At 33.9% G+C, this 20,082-nt stretch overlaps 1 protein-coding gene across 41 annotated transcripts in view; it reads left to right on the forward strand.

Annotated features, from left to right (window-relative positions):
• LOC130899969 (disks large 1 tumor suppressor protein) overlaps positions 1 to 20,082 on the forward strand; it is a 1,257,949-nt gene that overhangs the window by 1,076,507 nt on the left and 161,360 nt on the right. For all 41 annotated transcript variants that reach the window (XM_057810209.1, XM_057810221.1, XM_057810210.1 and 38 more), the window contains one exon: positions 6,952 to 7,066. In XM_057810209.1, coding sequence (XP_057666192.1) covers positions 6,952 to 7,066 — 115 coding nt within the window. The remainder of the gene's footprint in view (positions 1 to 6,951; positions 7,067 to 20,082) is intronic.

Consider the following 20,082-nt stretch of genomic DNA (forward strand, 5'->3'; position numbering starts at 1 on the left):
TACTAAAGTTCGTAGCCTTTACGATTAATGAAAGGTTTTTACTTGTAGTTCGATGTTTCTGTTTTGTCGATATACAAAATAGTCATTATAATCTTTGTTACCATATAATTAAATTTAGTTTTCACATGTAATCAACGACATAATGTAAAAAAAATGTTAGAATTTCATTATAATGTTCATTCCTCTATGATAAAAAGCATTAAACTACGTGTATAAAAAGTGTTGCATTTGAATGTAATTCCCATATTTCACACATCAGACTGTTGAGACACTACGAGAAACAAAACATAGACATAATGTTTTAGTACGCGAGCGAAGCCGGAGCGAAACGCTGGTCTCCCTCATAAATCAATCTATCTCTTCTCAATAACATTTTCTAATAATGTATCCTTCTCTCGTAAATGGCTGTCATGGAAATCTAAAGCTTTTTATCTAATCAATTTCAATGGAGGAAATTTTCGTAATGGTTTTTCTTCGAACTTGCAAGATCTATTTCTACAAAACAAATTTCCATATTTACCGAAAGTATATTTTGTTATCTCACATGAATAAATGATATTTCACAATGTCAATACGCTAAAAAACTAGTCAGCTGCATATTTAAATGAAAAGAAGTACCTGAATTATGTTGGAACTTTTTTCGAAAAGAAATTCATTATTTTGACAATAGTGTACGAAAGCTCACCAATTGATTGTTTTAATTGAAATGTGGATCTTCTAGTACTTCATTTAAAAGGTTTTTATAATACATTCCGCAGTATCATACTTGATTAAATGGTGCTTATACAGGCGAAATAAAAAGTAATTCAATTTATTCAGGGAATATAATAATTGTATAAAAAATGAACTTAATTAAATGCCCAAAGTGTCATCTTTCAAGTAAACGGTGATTTAAAAATTTTTAACGTGGAGCACCACCATCTAGTCGTAAATATATATTATTAACAGGTCAGTTAGGACTTTAAGTATTTGGAAATATATTTATTAAGAAACAGAGAGGGAGAATTGCTTTATTGTCAAAAAATTGTTACAATTTGTAGACAAAAGCTTGTAAAAACTAAGAAACAAACATAAAAATAACTAAATAAAGATATAAATGAAATAAAATTTCAATATACAGAAAAAAACCACAATGAGTAACAATTAGTATATAAGTCGTATATGAATCCATAGCAAAAATAAACCAGTAGAAGGTACTTTCCAGTAAATATGCCCTCAAATATTGCGGAATGCGGGAAAATGTGATATCGATTCGATTTCAATTTTCAAGTGATTTTTTTGCGATGTAAAATATTGAGCCCTTAACTAATTCTCTACGTGGAGTAGCTACGTAAAGGACTTGCTCCGCGTTCCTAAGTGGATAGCCGTGCAACGATCTTTTTGAAATTGGAGAAGCGTGCTTACGAATTAGGCAAACGGATTCAAAGATGAATAAGGATGAAAGTCAGAATTTTTAATCTTTTAAAGAAGTCCCTACAGTGAGTCCCGCTTTTAGTCCGACTAAATATCTAACAGCTCTCTTTTGTAAAGGCATAATAGACTATTAAGGAGGTGGATAATTTCAGTTCTTTGAAAACTGATCTCAGCGCAAAACAGGCGGAACCTAATTTTTAGATGAGGCTGCAATATGTAACTTCCTCACTGAATTGGCCACAACAAGCACTAAGAATTTTTTAGGTTTAACGACGTCGATGGTGATGTTTTATCATAAAAAAGCAGCAATGTATTTTTATATGATAAAACTTTAGCTTTAGAAACGTTGAGGCAGAGAAAATTAGAATAGCACCACAATTTAAGGATCACTAGATATCTAGATTGGTGTTTGTAAACAGAAGAAACAAAATAGTGAGTTGGGGCTTTCAATATTCCACTGTCTTGCAAGAAGACATCGTTGTATCAACCTATACAAGCTGACATCTGTTGGCAAGGTATGACTTGAACCATTCGAGAGATGTTCCCTTGAAACCGTAGAACTGCAATTTGTTAATTAAAATATTATGATTTAACCTAATCGAAAGCCTTAGAGTAGGCATTATTTAGGACGGAAAATATAGGCTAAAATTAGTATTACTTCAGTTTATAGATGTGCTGTACCTGTAAACTTTTTTTCGTGAAAAAAGGACCAAAAAATGTGCCCCAATCCCCATAAACACTAATTTTTTTATGTTGATTCTGTCTTTCAGTCGCTACTACAGGGTGGGCTATAATTTTTTGTAATTTGGTAGTTTACATTGTTTATTCAAAATAAATAACTTCGTCCGAGTAGCCGCTGGTTTTCCTGAAATCTTGTTCTTATATTTTGGAAAATTCTTGGACACATAGCTCCAGATATACACTCATTTTTTGACGAAGGATCTCTTTTAACTGGAGTATTGTTATTAGTTCAATCACGTAGACTTGACCTTTAAGAAAACCCTGAAAAAATAAATCAGATGAAGATTGATTTGGGTTGCCAAAATATCTTCTCTGTGCTAGATTTCTTCAACCGCGGGTAACTCTCGTTGGATGTATTACAAGTTGCGCTATCCTGCTGCATCCATGCTTTATGTCTGTGAAGATATTGCTGCCCAAACCGTCATTTATGGAGAATATAAACATCTTTAGAGCTTCAATTAAGGATTTCCTTTACTCCAATATTAGCAATTATCCACCCTTAAACACTCCTAAGAAGTGTTAAATCCTATCGGTGTTTGATCTTTATCAAATATTTACATATAATTTGTAAGTAATTGAACTAACACTACAACATTCAACCTAACGTTTGACTTCTGTTTTATCCATCATTGATAACATTTTTTCACTAATAATATGGTTTAAATAACAGCGGCTACAAACAAATCATCTAAACGTAACTTATAACATTTCGTGAGCTCTTCCGCCGGTCCGCAAGCTACTAGCACTAGCTACTAGCGCTTTGCGAGCATTTCTGGAGGTCCGCAAGCACTTACACTGTTTGAAAGCACTTTTAATCGGTCGGCAATTTATTATCCGAAGATCTTTTAAACGGTCGGCAAAATATTTTAACGATCCGGAAGCTCTTCCATAATCACTTTACTTCAATGTTTATGAGGTGACTTTATTTTCGTTAAGAAGGAAAATCATCTGTTTTGAGTCGACTTTTCCTGCAAATTAGATTGCCAACTATCTTTTCATATTTTTGGTGGACGTCCGATGGGTCTTCTTCCATCTTCTTCCATACGAAGATAGTATGATGTAATCATTGAATGGGTGGAAAGAATTTTAAAGAACACAACGTACATTGCGAATAAATATTCCAATTATCGTTTTGAAAGTTGATTGTAAATTCCAATATTCCGTTTCCATATTTACTGAAAAAGATCTTTTGCATAATAATTAAACGAAAACAAAAGTAAGCCACGTAATTCTCCAACTTCTGAGTAATTCGAGGTGTCGTCAATTGAATTTGAGGAAATATTAAAATCGGGAAAGGAATTAATATGCAAAAAATCCTGCTTCGAAATACCAAGGACAAGAAGAACTTACTCACGGCTATTTGATATCAGCAGTTTGATATGAAAACCAACCTCGAGGAGACACTTAACTGCCCGACGGAAATGAGGAAACTCGTGGAGTTTCTTTAAATCACCAAGCTGTATGAGAAAATATAAATAATTTACGTATTGTAATAGATTTTGTAACAGTCCTTTATTTAACTTGTGTATCTTATGGTTGTTTTTGTTTGCCAATGACTAGCGCTGTCGAGTCTCGTTAAACTGAAATAAAAAAAAACTTTAAATAACGTTTCTTTGTTTTCAAAGCAACATATGTTTATTTCAACTCATACAAAACAATATTTAAAATGACTGTACTAATTTTTGCTTTAGAAATTGAGTTTTATTACTCTCTTGTACATGAGGAAATATGTTCTTCATCAGATATTATTTTTGTGAATGTCTTGATACTTCGATCTATAAAAAAGTTTAATCTTTATCAAACCTACACTCTTTGATATCTATTTATCAAATTTGTAGAGCAGACAATTACTTACACAATGTCAGTTCAAACGTTATGGTAATTTAACTGCAGCATTTAACTTTTCACTTAACTCAGCAAATGTAATTATATAGGATTACCTAACATATGCTGAACTTAGTTTGGAACTTTTTATGGTGTAATGTAATAAAATGTCAAAGACATTTCTTACTTGGGTTATTAGAGCATTGTGTGTGTGGTAATTTCATAAAATAAATTTTCCCTTCTTGGAATTCAGTTTTAACTCTTACACTTACAAATAGAATCGATAAGAAAGATATCATATCAAAAATAGTATTTTCATTGATCAGTAAATGTGAAGAAATAATTTACAGTGTCAATTAATCAATGTTTTCTTTGGGAAAACAATCGAAGAAAACGAAAAAAGTTATGTAAACATTGACCCGAGAGTATTCCGTATCATGAAATTATTGATAAAGTTGTGACTACGTGTAATAACTACGATATTTCAACCAAATAGGTTTGCAATATTTTGTACGTGGGTTGCTACTTAAGTTTTCAGATAGCCAAATAAAACTAATATTTCTAATTGAATACGGATCTATTGTTTTCCAAAATATTCTCCATTAAGATTAATCTTTGACCTGCGGAAATAGAAAGAAATTATTGGGTGCAAAACAAGGACTCTGTACGACGAATAGCCCATAAATGCGATGTTTTGACTGTTCAAAAAAGTTTTTGTTTGAACTGATGTGTGAGAGCTGGCATTATAGTTGCGGAGAATCATTCGTCTTTTGCGATTGGTTTCCCTGCTTTTCCGAAACACTTCTGGCAAACAAACTCTGGTGTACGATTCAAATTTGGCAATTATACGTTGCTCTAATGAAAAAACAGGCGACTATTTGAATCGAATTCGATTGTTATTTAGTCTCGTTTAGATCCATGATTCGTCGCCTGTCACGATCTCATAGACATCTTTTGTAGCACCACGTATGAATTTTTTTAACATATCTTTTCACCAATCGACAAGAGGTTTTTGTTTGAGCGAATGAATCTTTTTTATAGTCAAATTTTGATGCAATATTGAAGATATTAGAGTGTAACTGATACCCAAGTATGCGTCAATCTTACCGAAAGTCACGTAGCGATTTTTGAAAATCAGCATAGATGTTTTCCTGGCACAACAGCCGATTCTGAACCACCTTCACGAAATTCAACCCGTAGTAAAGTGTGACCAGGATTGATTCGGAAAAACAGCGTAACATGGTAGCTCGAGATAGTGTCTCATCACCATAAGTCGAAGAGAATTGACCGACACACTGCTGTTGATTTAACACACGTCAAAAGTCATAGAAATGGGATTTAATTCCATTTTTTAACTAAGATGAATGTTTGACGTTCTGAGTACGTTCACGATTAAAAATGTCAAACTTTATGATAGTAATGTCAGATTTGACATATTTGCATCAGTGTTGCCATATCTCAAAATTTAACTAGGAAGTCTAGTAAGAGAGGTTACTTATTACAATAAGGTCGTGACCTCGATGTTTTGCGATTAAAAGTGTAATATCTCTTGATTATTTAGGAAAACGATAAATGCCCAATATTAGGGAATTTTTTGACACGATTTGATCTAGAATTTAAGAAAATACTACCGCATTTGTTGAAGGAACGACAACACTTTCATATAAATCAGACTGATAGATCAGTTTTAGTGCTCATATAAAGAAAACTGTATTCATTGATTGATGGAAGTTTTCCGTCTTATCCAATGATTAATCAAACCCGTCTCCAGAATATTAACTACACGTAATACACGATAGCTAATAAAATAAATATGGCGTTTTGCAATTCTAAAAGTGTAATCCATATTGATTATTTAGAAAAAGAGGAAAACGAACACTGCTCAATATTACCTGATTATTGACACATTTTCATCATGAATTAGTGAAAAAAATACCGTATTTATTGAAGAAGAGTTTTTTTCATAACGCTGTTGTTGAAGAAAAATTACTGCCTTAGAACTTATTCACTCAGCTGACGTATTCACCAGATTACTTTCCATTATCAAAAATGGCTTGGTGGGAAGCAATTTCAAACAAATGAAAACATGATGGCAGCGGCAAAATCGGAATTTATGTAAAAGCGACCGCCACTGTCCCTAGAACAACCCTCCGTTACTGTCAGTGGATTCCATCATTCATTTCTCGATATGTTAGCTGATTATTTTCGAATACTTCAGATCGTCTTTATAAACTTAGAAAGTATTTTCTTTAACGTACTGAAATATAGTCGCGACCGTCGGCATTACCAGGAGTTAGTGCCTCTCCTTGAATACGAAATCAAGCTAACTGGCCGGCTACGAGATTTCGATTCAAATGGTGCCGACCGTTTTGCTCCGAATCCATAAGCTTTTACCACAAATCACACACTTATTAGCAGCTTTAGAATCACAGTCAAGCGTCAGGTAATATGTTGAAACAATAGTGAATGCAAGATATCCAGAGCGGTTTGGATTACCATTGGGGAGAATAAAAAAAAAATAATATTTATGGAACATTCCAGAAGACAGAAGAAGGACCACTGGACATACTGTTAACACAAGACTCTAGAAATGGGATGTGGCAATGGACATCTATCAAAAAGAATCGTATCTGCTTTGCCGGTACCCTACCTTGACGGATAAACGAGGTTAAATACTGGAGGAAGACACAGTAGAAGATAATCTCGATGGAATAAGAGAATTAGTCATTAGACAAGTCAATAATTCCATTCTGGGCTTGAAATGTTTAAACACCTCGCTCCTCCGACTGAACCACGCTCAATCTTGGTCGAGGTTGTCCGTACTCACCTAACCTAACCTAATCTAATAGCATTAATAAATTTCGATGATTTACTATTGGTCACATGTATTAGTTTTAAAAACTTATTGGAGGATTTTTTGAGTTTTTGAATTGTTTGAACAATGTCAATTTAATCATTAATCTTTTTTTACAGCTACCAAAGTATCACATAGTTTCGCAGATTCTGTACACTCTGTACATTCGTCGAACTTGGCGTTACATCACCCACCATCTACACCACGAGCAATCAGCGCTGAAGATATCACAAGGTAAGCTATCCATTGTCTATCTGGTATTTCATTGACAGCTTGAGAAGTTGAGGGCTACGGTACAAGTGCAGTTTCTGTAAAAGAAAAAAAGAAAAATGCAGTACGCTTTCCATACGGCGGTTAGATGTGTGGAAATTCTTTGAGAAGCTGTCTTCCTCTATGCAAGGTGTCCCACGACGAGTTAAAATTATCTGTATATGGCAAAATACTTATAGTATAATTTCTACCGGAAGTGGACTGTAACTTTGTTATTTTAAATAGAACATCCTGTATAATAATACATTTTTGAAATCTACGTAAAATTTTAGTGTACTTTTGGTTAAAAACTTTTTTCGAAAAATACGTACTTTCTGAGTTATTAATTTTTTTGTAAAAAATTTGACCGTTGCATACCCTTATAAATTATTTTTTTACGAGAATACCCTTAAAGATATGAAAATTGTTTTTGTTCGGTTGCTTTTTGCTAGGTCACACGTATTTGAATCTATGGTAAAAAATTTTTTAGTTTATACAGGATGTGAATAAAAAGTGTTTAACTTCATAAATATCAAATTTCTCAATTTTTTTATATAGAACCACCCCATTCAATTTTAATGCATTCAGGGGTAAATACTAAGGCAAATAAATTCATGTATACTTTCATATACCTAAATCTTACCGTTATCCAGATATTAAATGTTTTCTATAAATTTTTAGAGATGCAGGTGTGGTCTAAATTTTATTTTGACCCGTTGATACAAGCACTAAGGAATAAAAAAAGTATTTTTCTTTGTCTTGTCAAGGTCTATAAAAAAATTAAATCAAATTGTATCTATTTTTTACCCCTTAATGCATTAAAATAGAAAAAAGCAGGTACTTCTATTTAAGAAAATAATGAAATTTGAATTATGAAGTTGAACTTTGAACATTTTTCATACATACCCTGTAAAAAATTGTTTTAACATAGATTCAAATACGTGTGACCTTGCTAAAAGCAACCGAACAGAAACAATTTTCATACCTTCAAGGGTATTCTCGTAAAAAAATAGTTTATAAGGGTCTGCAACGGTCACATTTTTTACAAAAAATTAATAATTCAAAATCAATTTTTCGGAAAAAGTTTTTATACAAAAGTATACTAAAATTTTACGTAGTTTTCAAAAATGTATCAATATACAGGATGTTACTTTTAAAATAACAAAGTTACAGTCGGACATCTTTGAAAATATTTTAATTGAAAAGATCGTATCCGAAAAGCCAAACGTATAAATTTTCATGATTTTACTAAAAGCATTTTGCCACATACACATAGTTTTAACTCGTCGTGGGACACCCCACCCTGTATACTCTAATAGGGATTTCAACCTTTAACGCAGTGGGGTCAGTGTCAGTCCTAAGGGGGCATCCAACAATTACGTGAGCTCAGAATGGGGGGAAGGGGTTCAATGGAATCTCACCAAATCTCATTTAAACCGAGGGGGGATAATTGAAAATCAATTTAAAAAAATAAAAAATATTACAGATAATAAAATAGAATTATTTTAAAAATTCATTTTGCCAGGTAAGATGAAAATCATGGCTATTAAAATCATCCAGTTTGAGGGTAGTCGTAATATAGAAAATTATGAAACTATTGATAATAGGTGCTGTAAGACACGTGGCATTTATTTCGTTTCGTGTAAAGCTTCGTAAAGCTGCAGAAGTTCAGATCTTCATGCGGTTCGACGAGAAACTGTAGTCACAATTCAACCAATGCGTGTCAAGCGTCGTGCTAAAGAGATGCTGAGCGTTGTGGATGAAACTTTGGAATGGATAAACGACAAAAATTTCCCGTGACTGTCTTTCAGCGCTACCAGAAATCCCAGATGATATGGGATCCAAAAAGTACATGAGTCTCCATGGAATGGGTAAAAGTTTTATAAAAGTTTTAATTTTAACAGTTTTTACTTTGAATTTTATGTATTTCAAATAACTTAACTACAGTATACCTGAACGGTTCATTATTTTTTCGAATAATTGAATTAAATTAGTTTAAAATATTATTAGCATCAATATCACGTGTGGGGAGGGGGATCCAGGCAAATCTCACTAAATCTCACCTAAGAGGAAAAGTCTAAACTGATCGAAAAAAGGCTCATGTAATTAATCGATGCTCCCTAATTGAGCCCTCGCAAAAATAGTTTTATAGACCGTTGCTACTTTAGTCTATTTCAGAAAGGTATAGAGTAATAAAATGGGGAATTCCGTCCAGTTCGGCTCAATTTCGGTGTCGGCCATAGGTGTAGTTCTTGAAATATTTTGTAGAGATTACTTGGGTAGTAGATTCTACAGTTACGTTTTGCGTTTAACCTTCTATTAGTGCCTCTACCTAATTCCAACCCTATTCCAGATTCGGCTTTCCTTTTTACGAGTATCCTACCGGCACGCCTTTGGCACACTATTTTCAGTGTTTGTGAGTGGATAACAATAGGCTAAACCCATATATTAACCTCAACCGGAGTGATATTACTTGCACTTGATAAAAAGAAAAAGAATTTTACAATGAAAAGTGGCTTAAATATTCGTTGGGTCCCTTTGCATACCTAATGAGGTTTTATTACTCTATACCTTTCTGAAATAAACTATAACTTCTATCACCTACTAATACCTATCATACATATCTTTAATTTTTACTGGTCTTAGAACGTTTAGTTGAAGTGGTGCTTGTTGTGGGAACCAAATAAAATACCTTTGCCATCTTGTTTTAAACACAAAGCGCTAAAATGTAGTTTGGCAGTCGCTTTAATGTGGCCATATTGTCTCTATTTAAGCTAGTTAGGACACCATAACCCGTAGTGTAACCTAAGATCAAATCTAGAAACTGATTTAACGTTTTAATTGTACCCAGAGAGCGCGCTACGTTTCATTTTTCAGCATCAGCGAGTTTCCATGCCCTGCTGGCTAGTGCACTAAGTTCTATGAAAAGGGAAGTCTAGTAGACAAGTAAATATTCAATTTCATGTCCTTGCTACTTGTACAAGTACTTATCTTAACTGTTCGCATTGAATTCGTGCACCTCTTGCAAGTTACTGGTTCAAGCGACCCACTTAAAAAAACTACTGTCCATCGTACCATTATTAAGAAAATGAAGAGAGAAAGAATCCACGCTTTTATATTAGTGACATCAATTTACTCAGAAGTAATTTTATTTTTATGCCAAAAATGATTTATTACTTTTTAGTTTTATCATAGCTAGGAGCGTGTTCTTGAGTTTTTTTCAAACTATAATTTGTTTAACGGTGATATTTCAGTTTTCTAGTTTCTAGTGTCTTATACTAAAAAACACCTTCTAATTGAAAATATACTTTTAAAAAAGTTATTAACGTCTATCTTCGGAGTCCTAATACAAATTCATCATCAATCATAATTTTTTTTGTAAACTTTAGTTACAGGAACTAGTTAAATGTTGTGGAATTATAAATTATAGGTATTCGAATTTATAAACGCGAATTATTTTCACAGTAGCCGTACACAAAATAACATTGAACTATGAAACTATTTTAGTCTCGCAAAAATATACAATCGCTATAAATTCTACTGGTTGCAAATTATTCCAATATTATTAGTAGTTGGTCTCTACTAAATTTCTTATATTCAGGCGTAAAACAAATTTATAAAACGTAATCTCTTTTTATTTCCGTTATGAAATTGTATGTGTATATTTACACTGATATAAAATTTTTGTTTTATTTAGCAATTCGTAGAGTATATCGAGAGTTATTGTATGACGATTCATTAATTAATATATTTATATATTCTAAACAAATTTCCTAATTCTTAAGCTAAATAATGTAAGTTTATTTCTACAACTCTTGTTCTATCCTCCTCAACTCCACTATATTTTTCTCGTTTTATTTTCCTCATTAATGACATTTATAATTGTAGTGCTTCAAAGCTTTATTTTTCCATTTTCTAATCGGCATTCTTCAACTTCAAACTTACTTCAAACATTTCACATACGAGAATGGTCCCAGAAGTACTTGGCCTGATCTAGAGATGGCGGTATTAGAAAGTACGCAATCTATACACCATATGTTTCAAGTTTGATGGCACCACGTTGTTTAGTATTTGTTAGACAACCATCAATAGTGAACGTTTTCAGTGAATTTGTAAACATGGAAAAAATTGGTCATTGGTATGTGATACAATATTTTTGTTTGAAGGGCCTTAGCCCAACCAATATAGAAGCTGAACTAGATTCTACTCTGGGTGAAACTGCTCCTTCTTATTAACAGTAAGATATTGGGTAGCAGAGTTTAAACAAGACCATATGACCTGCGAAGACCAGCATCGCAGTGGTCGACCAAATGAGGTGACGACTCCAGATATGTTGAAGAAAATCCAAAAGTGGAAGTGGAAGATCGTCAACTGAAAGTGCGCCAGCTAGCTAACATAGTAGGCATTTCAAAAAGTGTGGTACATCGCATATTAACTGAAAATTTGGACAGGAGAAAGCTGTGCGCGTTTGCCCACAGTGAAACAAAAATAGCTAGGTGAAGATGTTTCCATCGAGTGTTTAGTAATGTTTCACAGAAATAAAGCCGACTCTCTCCACCGCTTCATTACCATGGATGAAACGTGAGTCCACCACTACTCACCCAAAATAAAAGAACAATCAGAACAATGGACTCAAAAGGGAGAAGCAGCTTCAAAGACCGTTCCATATGCAGGCAATATCATGACGTCGGTTTTTTTGGATGCGCGTGGGATAATTTTCATTGACTATCTTGAAAAAGGAAAAACTATCAACGGCGAGTATTATGCGAACTTATTGCAACGTTTGAGTGAAGACATCAAGCAAAAACAGCCGCATTTAGTTAAGAAGAAAGTGTTGTTTCATCAAGACAATGCACCAGCTCACACATCAGTTATTGCAATGCACCTTATTCGCCAGATTCAGCCCCATCGGATTATTTTCTGTTTCCAGACTTGAAAAAATATCTCGGTGGTCAGAGATTTTCCAGCAATGAAGAGGTGATGTCGGCAGGTACTTTTAGGACCATCCACGTATTTGTGTATCTTCCCGGTTTAGATTATAAAAATACGATAATTTGATGTTATTGAGGTCGCGGAATCTATTGATGTTCCATATGTCGGAAAGTTTTACTTCAGGTTTTCAATAATTTCAAAACGACAGTTCTTTCTAATAAAAACAGATCTTTACCCTTGCTATCGGTCAATTTAAATACAAATTAGAGTAAACCTAACTTAATCGGAGTTAAAGTAAATCTAGTTTAACCAGAAATTGGATCCGTTCCTCAAGAGACAGTTCCCAATTCTAATGTAAAAAAAATTGAATAGATAAAAACGTGAACAACAATTATTTTGACTTTTTTATTTCCGTGCGTGTTCCCCTTTCAAGCAAAATCTCTTAAAAACAGGGTACCCAAAATAAAACCTTCCGTTCTCTTCATACATCCAGTTCAAAAATCAAACTGAATGGGTTTGCGAGATCTCGATAAATGGATTTTACGACATCAATAACGTCAAACTAGCGTGATTTTATTATTATACTAAAACAGGTACATACGGAAGTTTAGCCTATATACTTGAAGTACTGAAAATATGTGTCACTTTTTTCTTCTTATTCTCCTTTTTCTTTGTTGATTTCACTGTTTATTGTTTTTAAAATTTTTCGTTCCCAACGTTCCATTTGTTTTTTTTTTTTTACTAAAGAAACGCAAATTTTTCATTACTAGTTTTCATGAAAACTACCGGAAAAGCTAACACGGGTACATACGAGAAAATCAATTGTTTTCCCCACTGCCACCAGTTCGACGTAGATCAGCTGTTTTCTTGACATATAGCGCATAGCGCAAATAACAGATGGAATCAGAGACAAAAGGTGACACGAAACACGAAACACTTAGTATAAAATTCAAAATTATTGACACAGAACCCTTGATATATGCCATAAAAGACTGATGACTTCACTTTCGTTCGTTCGCTACCATGACGTGACTTCCGTTCGAGAATAGGCTTCGGATTCTGTAGACACTTCAATTTCACTTTGGTTTGCCTGGGTTTACCGGTTTTCTCGCAAACGGAACATACACAAGCACTAACCCAACGCTAACGTCGTGGGGTAGGTCCAGTGGGTCTCTTCATCAGCTAATGGGCGAAAAGATCTGCAGCTAGTTCGTTCGGATGAATCCTCAACCAGTTCTGGTAACTCCCCTCTAATTGTAGGAACTTTGGGATCTCTGTAAGTATGTAGTTGGGAATATACCAGGAAGCATAAGCCAGTGATCTTTATCTCCATGCCTGGCAAAAGCATTGCTTCAACACTAGATAAGTTTCCGTGGTATTTTCCTTTTTACCATATCCAGTGTTACTTATAAAGGTCTTAACTACATTTTCCTCCGATGGATTCTATCCAAGGTTCACTTGAAGGCTTATATCGCATCTTTTCTTAATATAGATAGTCGAATTAGGCTATGTTTGACTAACTGATGAACCACTTCCAATCTCACATTGAGCAAAATTTGTTTTTTAATTGAACTAAGTTTTGTTTACGTAAAGTAATGACGTTGCCTTGGAGTCTATGAAGTTCTATAGACTGTAAACTATTAAATATTATATTAATTATTCCATATTAGGTGTAAAAATACATTTTTTGATAATTAATTTATCGCTTCCATCATACATATTTTCTCTATTTACTGATCTCTACATATCCATTAATGCATGACCGGAGAGTTTCATAACGGCCGAACCATTAATAATACGTTTACTACCCAACAGCGACATCTATTTCGTTTTTAACAGGTACACCACCTGCCAAACAACATCAAAAACAGTTTTATTATTCACTCAAATTTCTGTTGCTAATACATATTTATACAGGGGTATTCGTCCTTAATTTTTACAATCTCATACCCATAAGCAACTACGAGGATGCTCTAATGGAAAAGGAATTAGTTTGTAAAAGGCAAATGAAAAAGGAGTGTACGGAGACTCCGCATCATCATTTACGATCGTAAAATTTCGGGCAGCTGAATTTAGAAGTGGCCGAATCAGCTTGACTAACGGCGATCGTTCGAGACGGCGAAAAACTACGAAAACCAGAGATATTTCGAAAAAATTCATCAAATGGTACTGAACGACAGTCGGATTTAGGTTGAAAAAAAGAGGCTATCCGCATATCAAAAGAATGCTTTTCCATCTATTGCCTAAAGAATCATGCATGGGAAGTTATGATATCTGCACGTCGGTTGCCGGTTTTGCTCATTTTGGACTAAAAACGCATGTGCATAAACATTTTCCGGCATTATTAACGCGATTTAAGCAATTCAATCGGATTTTTGGCGTCGATTCACCAATACACTTGTGGTGGATCAAGACAGTGTATTGTAACGAATAAAACTACTCCAAAAAACGCAAATATAGTTCCATTAGCTAAGATAAAACAATATCAGGACACTGTTTTGTATCATTGCTTGATAAGTTAAAGGAAGAAATTGTAAAAAGGCTACAGAATGAGAAATACGGCATTTCTTATTGGGTATGTTTAAGACGTTCAAAGAATTCCCGGTCTATGTGTTTGAACTTAGAAGGCAACTGTGTTGGAAAATAAAAATAATTATGGAAAAATGTCATGTTTCTTTGTTAGGGCAGACAACCCTAGCATTATACCCACATGTGATGAGAAATTTGAACCAAACACTGAAAAAATACTATTTTTATATTGATTTATATTGCTTTGGGATTTATTTCTTAAAAATAAACCGTTGCGCTAACGGCAGAAAAAAGTCCATAATGGTCAAATCAGGACTGCGTGCGCGCCAACTTATGTTACCTCTCCTGGAGATCAATTTGCCTGAAAAAATTTTAATACTCGTGGCAGAAATCTATTGGATGTGGGAACGTGAAGTTGGTCCGTCCTGTTGGAACCATGCTCTTTGGTTATAACCATTAATTTTTGTAGTTAAGACACGAAGAAGTCGTCTAACATCTGCACATAACGCTCTAAATTCACTGTAACTGTGCGTCCCTCTTTCATCTTCAAAGTAATAATGGCCTATAATTCCTCACGCTGATATCGCAGACCATATGGTCACTTTAGGCGAATGTAGAGGCTTCTGATGTTTGTGTTTTGGATTAGTTGCATTCTAGTAACGGAAATTTTGCTTGTTGACGTGTCCATTAAGATGAAATTGAGCTTCATCCGAAAACAAGATGTTGGTGAACGTTGTAAAGAACTCAATCATATGGTTTACGAAGTCAAACTCCTGACCAGTACCTTGAGGCTTCAATTCTCGTACTAATTTTGTAAGAGAGAGTCCCAAATTTTTGTGTAAAATACGAAATAATGATGATATATGTCTATAATTTACGTTTTCGACTGTTCCACAAGACTTTGAACGCCAGGATTTTGGTTTATCCAGTGTTGATCCGGTGTTTTCAAACTTCTCGACGCATTTTCCGATCAGTCGTGTGCCTGGCGCATCATGACGAACATGGCGAATGTGGCAGAGTTTCCTACGCGTTATAGGCGCCGCCGAATTACCGCCGAAGAAAGAAAATATTTTCCTAGAACTTAGATGAATGAAAACGTCAAATTTGTTTTCTTTTCCACTGAATAACAAAAAGAAGACCGTATTTGATTTGTCCCCACGCACAAAAATTGTTACTGTCGATGAAATATGGAACTATGAGTTAAAAACAAAAATTAGTACTATCAGTATTTATTCCAAGAGGCTGTAAATCGAACTGTTTTTTTTCTCATCATATGAGGGCGGTTTTTTTAAACCTACGATTGACTAAAAAGGGGTAAATATTCAAGGAAGATTTGACCGTTAAAGCATTTGTTATATCTGTGAAGAAGCTTTGAGGTACTTTCTCCATGTTGCTCTAGTAATGGGAAGTGACAGTTTCTTTGATTGAGCTTCACGTCAGTTTGGAAGCGCCGTCCTCCAAGTCACTTCTTCAGTTCAGGTAAAGTTGGAAATAACTCGGTGCTAGATCGCATCTGTGTGGTGATTGTTCGAAAATGTCCCATTAAAATTGCTGAAGAAGTTGTTATGTATCACAATCGCTATGAGGACGAACATTGTCGTTGAACAGAACAATTCCAGAAGTCAGCATTCCTCTTTATTTTGAATAGCTGTTCGTAAGCGTCTCGAAGTTTCAAAATATGACTCTAAACTGCATAAATTCCACAGGTAACACAACTTTTCGGTCATAAAAAAACATTTACCATAATTTTATTGCTGTTGAAGATCTGTTCAAATTTTGCGGTCTCGTTGAAGAATTTATCTGCATCTATTGTTGTAATTGTAGCTTCTTTTTTGGGCGTGTCATAAAGAATTATATTTCACAATGTATTTCGAAAAATATTCTCCATTTGTATTGTAACGATCAGGAAACTCCAAAGTAGCACTGATTCAGTGAGTTTTGTGGTTGTCAATCAATATCGTTAAGTGCAAACTTTTTTTGTAACGCAACTATTCAGTAATCTTCCGGAAATTGCATCGATACTTCACCTATGATGAACTAGTTTCTTTAACCGCTTGGTCAACTCGCTGAACAATATCATCTCTAGCGACAGACTTGCGAACTTGACACCCTTCATAATGAACATAATCATCGGCCATAGGTTGAAAAAATCGCAAGTGGCTTTTAATTTGCAGGTTTCCTATCACTAAAATTCTCCCTGTTGCTCGAAACAACTTCATTCAATAGATTTAACACCATGTGAATAAAAAAAAAGAACATTGGGCTTTTCTGGATTGCTAATCAAGGTCACTACTTTGAAGGAGATTAGTTGAGTGTTCGTGTTACCTTTCCATTTGGTTTTTAGTGAAATATTTCCTGTATTTCTCGACTATATGTCATTAACTAATATTTTTTACGTTATTTCATGCTTTTTTTTTATAAGATTTATTAAGCAAACTGAAAATTTAATAATATATCTGACTAAAAACAATTTATTGGTGATGATAAATTTATTGAGGCTATAGTTCATACTCATAAATAAGTAATTGATACTGGTGCGCCGCAGTGATAAGGGACACTTTGAATCACTTAACTCTAGTATCTACTGTATCATAGAACAGTGTGTACTGTTGATATTTTTGTCGATCCACAAAAATTCTTCTGATCTACTGTCACGTAGTTTATTAAAACGGCTTGCAAATTTTCCTACTGCCTTTGAATATATTTGTATGAAAAATATTCAAAAAATAACATTCGCTTTAAATATTTACAACCATGTTGAAATATTCAATTTAATCTAGAGTGAATTCCAGTACGGTTAGATTTTATTTTAAATACAAGCATAAATTCGACAGGTTTATACATAAATGATTGCTGGAAAGAGTATCAAATGTACGCTTTGTAAATTACATATGTTAATCTGGATCTACTTGTACAGAGCGCGGCTAAATTTTGAAACAGTCTCATAATTTTGCAAACAATTTAGTTTTTACAAAAATCCTCGAATAAATCGAGGTTTTTAGTTACAAATGCTAAAATCCACATTAAAACTTCTTCTATAGAATAAACCATGGTTGCGATAAAGACGATTATTCTACGGTTTTCTGTTCACGTAATAGTCGCTGCTTCAATCGGCACCGAGACCATCTCAAAGACACTTATTTAATCACTAGAAGTATAGTTTCTGGTGATGTTGACAGGAAAGCGATTACATAGTATTATGAAGGATGTATTCACATATTAATAAGCGGTAATTACGCAATATTCATGGATGTCAATGGTATATTCAAACATGAGTTGTACAGTCAGTAATAAAGTCACAAGAGCTTGGATAGTAATTGATTTATTTTACGACTACCATAACGAAATTTTCGAAATATCACGAGAGCGTAGCTCGGGTGGTGTTGTTTTTTGTTGATTTTTATCGTGCTTTTTCAATAAATTTTTCGTCATGTCAAAGAAAATGATGTGAGGAATAGAACAAAAATGGTTGCCAGTTCTTTGTCAGCCGCAAAGTTTCTGTTTCTCGACAATTAGAAAATTTTTCCCTGTGAGGAACTAAACGATTAGGAGACCTCTTCCGATATCTATTCTCGTTTTTTCTACAGCTTCCTTCTCAAAAACTCAACACCAATAACATATACACCAAAGAGAAATTTTCCACTTTTCCAGTGAAAGCTAATTCCTAGTCTAATTCATATCTTTTTGCAATAGTAACTCCACGTTTTCATATTATCCGTTTCTTTTTCAAATCCTCATTATATCAGCTCAAGAAATATATAAGCATAGCATCTTTGTTGCACCTTTTGATAGTTGTTTACATGGTGCAATTCAAAATTAGTCTTTATGACTTGACTGACGAACTCACCTTATTTTTTAGAACTGAGAGCACTGTTTTAACTGCTGTTTGGTCTTTGGTTTGTTGTGATGAGCCCATGAGTATGAAATGGAACAAAAACTCGTCCATATTATTTCAAAAAAATGATAACAATTTTATTACTAGTAAAATTGAACTGCAACTTGTCAAATTTGATGAACAAATCCAAAGCCATCACTTGACTTACTATAACTTTTTATATATCATTGTTAGAAAACATGTCTTTGGTTATCCGATTTTACCTTTAAAATCACAAAGTTTTATGAAAAATTACAAGATCAAGAAAAGTTTTAAAACTAAATTATCCATGGTACCAAAAAAATTCCTTAAATCAACTGACATAAGGATTTGTGTAAAATGTTTTAAGGTTAGGTCACCACTAATTAACCCCCCAAAATGGGTCAATCGCCTTCTACTTACTATTTCTCATATAGTGAATTTATTTGGTTGCAAAAACTTTTTTCTTAAATATTGGGCCCTACTGTGATGCCTTATAACTCCTTAGTGATCCATTTTGCTGTAGAGGCAAATTGTCTCCAATGGTCATATTCTAGGCTCTTCTGTACATCTCTGCTTAGTGACGGTTATTATTTACTACACCCTGTATAATGAATAGACCGATTAATATTTAACGTACCATTATTGTAAGTAACACGTGATACATTTTTATCTGTGGATAAGCTTCGTATACTGATTTATTCAACGATTTTAATGTTCATTTTTAATCTTTACGTTTGGCTTGGTAGAATCAGTTAAAGAATGGATAAATTTGAATAACTTCTCAGAGCTTTTCGGAAACAATAACCTGGCTTCAAGTAGCTCACATATTAGCTGATTACGGATCCTAAACCAGAAGCAGATTTTGATCATAGTTTCCGAATGTCGCGTTCAATTTTCGTCGGTAATTTCAACAGCTTTACAAGAAATTTAATTTTTAATATTTAATGATTGTTATTGAGCAGTTATACCCACTCATATGGATTTTGCAATAAAGTTTTAGACTATTTAGCTATATTCATATTGGAATGTCGAAAAGTATAAAAGGGGAATAAATAATTTTTAATGTTCAAAAAACCATTGACAAATGAAACAACTCGATTTACCTACCGGTAAACCAAGGTAGAAAGGATCATAACATATGATCACAACCCGATTAACTCGATCAATTTCGGAATAATAATGAACATGTTAGGGTTAGTTTCCGAAAAGTCCTCTTGTTAGTTAACTCCAGATTTTGTCAAACGGCTTACAACGGAGAAACGATTATTGGTATAATTCGTTATTTTTATCTTCTTGATATCAATCTGAACGTCCCCAAACCTCTCCATTCACTTAGTTGGTTAATACATATTGAACAATGTTTGTACCAAACGTCTTCTTACAATTCAGATATGGAGTTAGTACAATCGATCCTTTTTTTATCATCTTTTATATTAGATACACTGGACACTTGTCTTGATCTCGTTCGATGTTAACTCTGTTATTTTCAATACCGTTTGTGATTCCACTATAAACATCAACTCCGTTCATGAAAATTCTACTTGTCATAGGTAACTCCGTTGCTAGACCACTCGAGCTCGACGGCAGATATTTGGTCTACCTTTTAATGTAAGCCATCCGATGAGTTCTTATCACAGTTTACTACAATCTTACTGATCACTCGAGTTGTCAAAGCCTCAGAACC

Source organism: Diorhabda carinulata, chromosome 12 (genome assembly GCF_026250575.1).
Source record: "Diorhabda carinulata isolate Delta chromosome 12, icDioCari1.1, whole genome shotgun sequence".
NCBI lineage: Eukaryota > Metazoa > Arthropoda > Insecta > Coleoptera > Chrysomelidae > Diorhabda > Diorhabda carinulata.